Source organism: Onthophagus taurus, chromosome 3 (genome assembly GCF_036711975.1).
Source record: "Onthophagus taurus isolate NC chromosome 3, IU_Otau_3.0, whole genome shotgun sequence".
NCBI classification, from domain to species: domain Eukaryota; kingdom Metazoa; phylum Arthropoda; class Insecta; order Coleoptera; family Scarabaeidae; genus Onthophagus; species Onthophagus taurus.
In genome coordinates this window covers 8,327,847-8,335,285 of record NC_091968.1, presented here as the reverse complement: position 1 = coordinate 8,335,285, position 7,439 = coordinate 8,327,847, and the positions used below count along the sequence as shown (strand labels likewise).

At 35.8% G+C, this 7,439-nt stretch overlaps 1 protein-coding gene across 1 annotated transcript; it reads right to left on the bottom strand.

Annotated features, from left to right (window-relative positions):
- Positions 1–1,937: 1,937 nt before the first annotated feature.
- LOC139429329 (uncharacterized) lies at positions 1,938–2,999 on the bottom strand. Its single transcript, XM_071195004.1, has one exon. It carries the CDS (start codon positions 2,997–2,999, stop codon positions 1,938–1,940), a length of 1,062 nt encoding a protein of 353 aa, XP_071051105.1.
- Positions 3,000–7,439: the final 4,440 nt, after the last annotated feature.

The window sequence follows — 7,439 nt, the reverse complement described above, 5'->3', positions numbered from 1 at the left end:
TTTATTTTGACGCTGCCAACGTGGGGCTATTTTCCAACGAACATTAAAAAAAACATTAAAATATGTAATAGTATATTAAAAAACAAGTTTCGTAAGACACGTTTGAAATGCACGAATTCAAGTTGAAAAACGAGTGGCGAAGCCACGAGTTTTTTAATGAATGAGTGCTTTAAGTCTTATGAAACGTGTTTTTTATGCTATTTTTTGTAATTCGCGTTTTTATCCTTTTTTTTCTCAAAAATAAAATAAATTTTGACAATGTAGGGAAATAGGTATGTAGCAGTTGGTAACACTGTAACACTTGAATATAGAAATTTGAATTGACAATTAGAAGCTGTCAAAACACAAAATGTATTCACCTGAAAAAAATGTTTCATGTACACCTCTCAAAATAAGAGAAATTGCTCAGTGTTCAATGTCCTCATCATTATCGACCTGGTATTCGATGCTAAGAACGTGTTTAAACATCCATAGACAAAAATTGTCACATTGACAACTAGAAAAATTAATGACCCAATGTCACCAACTTGAACTGGTTCCATAAAATGTTACTAAAATCTCATTACAGCATCGGATGCTGTTAGGAGTCTCATTACAGCATCTGTTTGAGTACTGTTAGAGCTTTCATTGCCGTCGCGAATTACAAAATAGTATATTAAAAAACAAGTTTCGTAAGACACGCTTGAAATGCACGAATTCAAGTTTTTTAATGAATGAGTGCTTTAAGTCTTATGAAACGTGTTTTTATGCTATTTTTTGTAATTCGCGTTTTTATACTTTTTTTTTAACAAAAATAAAGTAAATTTTGGCAATGTAGGGAAATAGGTATGTAGCAGTTGGTAACACCGGAACACTTGAAAATAGAAACTTTGAATTGACAATTAGAAACTGTCAAAACACAAAATATATTCACCTGAAAAAAATGTTTGATGTACACCTCCCAAAATAAGAGAAATTGCTCAGAGTCAATGTCCTCATCATTGTGGACTTTGTATTCGATGCTAAGAACGTGTTTAAACATCCATAGACAAAAATTGTCACATTGACAACTAGAAAAATTAATGACCCAATGTGACCAACTTGAACTGGTTCCATAAAATGTTACTAAAATCTCATTACAGCATCGGATGCTGTAAGGAGTCTCATTACAGCACCCGTTTGAATACTGTTATAGCTTGCATTACCGTAGCGAATTACAAAAATGTACTTTACACTTCGCACCAATATAAATTTTATCCACATTTATCTTATAGTTGGAAATTCATCAAGTTCTGATTTTTCTCTTGATGTGTTTGCCTTTTCATATGGAGCAAATTGAAATAAATATCAATCCAAACTCTAAAGGACTGCTCCATCTTCGTATAGGCTGAATGCATACATGCACAGGAAAAAATATAGAGTAAAAATCAACTCTAAAACATGGTTCAGATCGGTCCAATTTATTTAGAGTTATTTTTTTGCACTATATAGTGTAGGTGAATAGATTAAAAATTTACACTAGTGAGAAGATGGTGTTTATTAAATAGTGTAAAATCGTTACTCTATAACAGTGTATTATATGTAATCTAACTATACCTTTTACAGTATGATTTCACACTTATGAAATATGATTTCGCACTAGCGAAAACAGATTACATGCAAATGAAATTTGATTTCGCACTAGCGAAAACAGATTACATGCAAATGAAATTTGATTTCACACTAACGAAAACAGATTTCATACAAATGAAATTTGATTTCTCACTAACGAAAACAGATTTCATACAAATGAAATATGATTTCACACTAACGAAAACAGAATTCATACAAATGAAATTTTATTTCAAACCAATGAAAACAGATTTCACAGTATTTAAATATTTAATTAGAACATTATTTATAACAAAAAATTATTAAATTAAATTTAACAACCAATCTAGCAACCAATAAATTATTAATTATATTTCTTGAATGTTTTCTTGTTGTAGTGCTGCTGCATAATAACGTTCTACATGATTCGAATATCTTAGTAAGTGTTGTTGTTGAACTTCTTGAATTGCTCTATCTGAAATTTCTTCTAAGATGCGCATTCTATATTCATGAAGTGTTAACCCTTGATTATTAACGCGTCTGTAATTCAATATTTCTTGCATTCTTTCTTGCATTTGCATTTTTACGGAAGATTTGAAACTACTCCATAACAACTCAATCGGATTTATTAGTAAATAAGAATATGGAGCAAGGCGTACTATTTCTATATCTTCTTCGGGTTCAAGTTCAGATTCAAGATTTGAATGTACAGGAGCATTATCAATAATAAATGTTGGCTTCTCGATGCCATCCGCAGTGCAAGTTGCTATTAAGCGACGCAGCCATTGTTTACAGTCGTGAGCTTTGTAGGATCCTCTTCTATGTTCAAATGAGATAATTCGCATCGCACTCATTGCCCCAATGCAATGTAAATTGCTTCCTTTACAAGCCGGAAGAATTACGTGTGCTTTATGACCTATTTTGGATCTACCTTCTTTTCGCCGACAATATAAATTAAAATTTGTTTCATCGATCCAAATAAGAGTTCTACCATTTGCTCGACTTTGTAATATTTGGTTTACATACTCTTTACGCTTGACTTTGTTTTCCTCATTATTCATATTTACTATTTGTGGTCTTAGTGCCTTAAGTGAAAATAATTGCCCGTCCAACCAGTTTTTCATTGTGTTTTGGCAAACGTTAACTTGAAATTCATTGCTAACATGATCACATAAGCCTTTCAATGTTATTGTAGAATCTTCCTCAATCCATCTAACCAATGCATCGGAAATTGCGGCGGTCTTTTTGGAAGAAGCATTACCACCTTTCTTTTTTGGAAGTGATTGATCTTTTTTCAACCATTCATAAGCAGTACGAACGTTCACTCCTAAAGCTGTAGCTGTAGCTCGCCAATCTTTGCCTTCTTCGTGTGCTTTTATAATTCTTTCTCTATCACTAATTGATATTTTATTATATTTAACACGAGACATTGCAAATGTAAAATCAAAACTTATGATATATTTTTATGATTGTCACAAAATGTCAAATAATTTTCATTCAAAATTAAAAATGATATTTGCCAAATATTTATTTAAATATTAATGAAACCAATATCTAATTATTAATTATTAATTGTGAAATCTGTTTTCATTGGTTTGAAATCAAATTTCATTTGTATGAAATCTGTTTTCGCTAGTGTGAAATCAAATTTTATTTGTGTGAATTCTGTTTTCGTTAGTGTGAAATCAAATTTCATTTGTATGAAATCTGTTTTCGCTAGTGTGAAATCAAATTTCATTTGTGTGAATTCTGTTTTCGTTAGTGTGAAATCAAATTTCATTTGTATGAAATCTGTTTTCGCTAGTGTGAAATCATATTTCATAAGTGTGAAATCATACTGTAAAAGGTATAGATGTTGTCGTGACTCTAATTAGATACATTTCTAATCTAATCAGTGTAAATTATTAAAAATTCGCTCTAATTTTACTTTATTAATTGACAAAATATCACTAAATAGTGTGTATCTTCCACTTATTAGAGTTAATTTTTAATAGGAGTGGAGTATTTTTAGGGAAGTCTTACGTTTGTAATAAAAATCAAAATTATAAAATATTTGTTTTTATTTTTACTTGTAATATATTGTTATAACTTAAATTTAAAAAAATTAAATTCTGTTTATATACATATATAACATATATAATACTTAATTCATTTTAAAGTTTCCACCGAGTCACCATCAAAACTGCATCTAATGAGTCTTTTATAAGTTTCCTATATGTATAGTTGCACCAAGTTGCACATACTTACCAATCTTCACAAGGAACTTATATGTAAAATCTTCCGGAAGTTCCACTAATTTCACATCATGAATGTTTTATTTTGGTAAACATAATTAAAATAAAAATAATCGTTCTTTCTTTCTATATCGCGTTAATCAGGTCTCGAGACGTTTTCGAGTTCCGACTCGTTTAGTTAGATGACCGTTAAAATTTAGCTGTATCACACCACATGTTGATCACGTGGTACCGACGAGTAATCCCGAGCAAAATCCCGAAGGAAAAGTACACGTCTAGTGTAAAATTTAATGTTTTATACACTGTTGGACATAATTCACGAGCACACCCTATATAATCTGAACGCGTGAAGATAAATCCATAATATTTGCGGAGCACAAAAGTTTACTGTAGACGAGTTTATTCATTGAGTTTCGAGTTGTTCCGTCGCGGCATTGTTGACTGAGCCGCCCTTCTAAGTGGAACATTCCGTCGTTATGGAGACCGAAGTGGATGGAAAATACCGGTCGTTTTTAGTGTGGTGTGAGGGACCACATTGTTATCGTACTCTGTGCGCAATGGATGGGCGATCGCGTTACTTAAGCGAGTTTGAGCGAGGAATGTTTGTGCGTATGCACATTGAGGGTGTATCGTTCTGTGAAATTGCGCGTCGTTATCGGCAGTGCAACGGGCATGGTAAGAATGATCTGAGGTAGGACATAGGTACCTTCAGTCGCGGCCGGGACGGCCCTGCGCGTCCCCAGCACACGAGGATCGCGTTCTTCTGCTCAGCACTTTAGCGTCGTGTGTGTCCTCCTCAAGGCAACTTGGAGCTGTTTGGCCACCGGCAGGGGAAGGCCCACTCACTACGCGAACTGTACGGCGGCGTTTGATAGATAGTGGACTGCACGCGCGTCGTGCGATACAGCGGATTCCAATAACACCCGAGCACCGCAGCATACGTCACGAGTGGGTCGACGCTAGGCATTAGTAGGTTGCCCAGTAGAGGGACATTTTGTTTTCCGACGAATCAAGATTCGAATTGAGCACCGGTGATGCGCGAATTTTAGTTCGTCGGAGCCGTGATGATTGTCTACTCGAGCAGTATGTGCAAGAACGCCCTATCGATCGACAACCGAGCATTATGGTATGGGGTGCGATTACATGGTGGACGTACACGTCTGCTGCGTGTATAGCAGACCATGACGGGTCAAGGATACGTAGATGAGGTGCTACGGTCCGTTGTACTTCCCTGCGTTCGGCGGCTCCCAGGTCTGCTATACATGCACGACAACGTACGGCAGCACATCGGGCGTGTTGTACAGACCTTTGTGGTAGAGCACCATATACGAATGCTTCCATGGCTAGCTCGGTTTGCGCATCTGAATCCGATCGAACATGTTTGGGACATGACTGGTCGGAGACTTCTACGTTATCCGGCTTCCTCGGCTAACGTTGAGGAGCTATGGAGGCGAGTTGAGGTGGCATGGTTGGCTATCCCTCTCGCTACAATATTGCGACTTATAGACTCCATGCCACGTCGTGTAGCGATGGTACGCGAAGCTCACGGGGGATACTCTCGCTATTGATGTTTCTCCTCCCAGCAGAGTTGTGCCGTTCTCCATGTGAGAGTAAGTTATACTACTTTAGTACTACTTCCATACCAAATTTTATTGCGCTAGACACACGCGTTCAGATTATACAGGTGTGCTCGTGAATTATTTCCAACAGTGTATATTACATAACTTCACTAACATAAGTAAAAAAGAACTCTCCTTTAGAGAACTGTAAAAACTACTCTATTAAGTGAATAATATATGAACTCTATATTAATATTAAATATAGTGTATATTAGAGTTATTTTTACCATGTGATATTACAATTTTTACTCTAATTCTTTTTACCAACTACTCTAAAATTTTTACACGACACGATTTTTTCCTGTGTGACGTCATCTGTAGACCTCATAGCTACGTACGGTACATTTACATTTACAAATTATCAGTCTTTGAAGATGTAAAGTTTGTTGTAACCAGTGAACATTTCTACGTAATATTTATGTGGGATAATAAGCGAATCACGGGTTGTTTTTTTTGTAACAATCTTTAATGTAAGGTAGAGAAACCAGTTATGGCCACATTTAGTACCCTTCAACTTTACCCTTCACTTTTAGTACCCTTCAATTCGGTATCTTAGTTAAAAATTGGAATACATGCGAGAAAAAAATCAAAATACTGTTTCTTAGCTCTTGTTGCATATAGACCTTCCATTTTATTTGCGTATCAAGTATTTTAAAATAAAAAATAATTTTCAAAAGTAAATCAATTTCTCCATTTATGGCCACCAAAACCGCTGTTATGGCCATAAAAGTTTCCACTTATGGCCACCATAATTTGTTTGCGTAGAAATCAACCGCAATAAAGTATAATTTTTAGACTTTATTAAGCACATAGATACAACAAAAGTTAAGGAAATGTATACATTTATTGTTTTTCAAATACGTCTACAGCACTGCGGAAAACAATCGTCATCTTTTGACCAACATTTTTCAGTTCGGGTTCTGGAAGCGTTCCAAGGATTTCTTCGTTTGTAATGGCACATTTGCCATTGTCTAACACTTTGAAATGTGTCTTATAATTAGTCTGATCTAAGCTTTTTAGACATTCTACTTCAAACTCATCGTCATCCAACACGCATAAAATTTTTGCAACACACTCCCGCGTGCTGTAACTCCATACATATCAATTGTTTCTTAATTTTCTGTCTCAATATCGTCTATATCATCTAAGCTGCTCCCGCTTTCATTCCACTCTTCTTCCTCCTCTTCTTCTAAACAGTTTTCCTTTGTCTTCTTCGTCTTTTTTGCCTTCTGCCCTTTTTCTACTTTATTTTTCTGCATTATCCTTTTCTTCTTTCTCTCCATTTTCAGCTCTTCTTGAATTTTCTTCTCTTTCTCTTTGAGTTCAAAATATTCCACCCATTTGTCAGACGTAACAACGCTTGGAGTATATTCTTTTTTCCTTTTTCGTACTGTCGGTTTATGGTGTGGTCAAGGAATGACATCACTGAGGCCAGAGATCGTTTAGGCGTGGCAAGTATATTCGACGTTGCTGATGTTAATGGATCAACACTTTCAGCTTTGCTGTTGAAGTACAAATCCTGTAATTGTTGAGCAACAGCTTTATTCTCTTTTTCCGAGGATAAGCCTTGGAGTTGACGAGGCAAGCACTCTTGGGAGTTTGAAATTTGGGGTGTTTGCACCTCAGTGACTATTCCATTAGAAGCTTCGAATTCTTGCATCACCGCTATTTCTGAAACTGGATTATTTAGTATCGTTGGTAATGTTTCTTGAGGGAGTGCAGGTACCTGAATGGGAGGGTCGGGGTGGAGCAAACTGTTCGCATGCATTGACCGCAAATAAAGTTGTCACATTCTCTTTATCCGAATTTGTTGATTCATTGTAAACGTTTTGTCCTCTTGGCCTGATAATGAGTCCGGGTTTGGCTCCTTTTGGAGCCAAACAGCAGCAAGTCTCATCCATATTAAAGACGCGCTCTGGATCCCTTATTGCTATAATTTCTTCTTCTGTGAGTAGAATTTCAACGTCCTTAAACCAGTTCCGCATTTCTTCCTCAGTAACAGTGCCCCTTGCCTTGT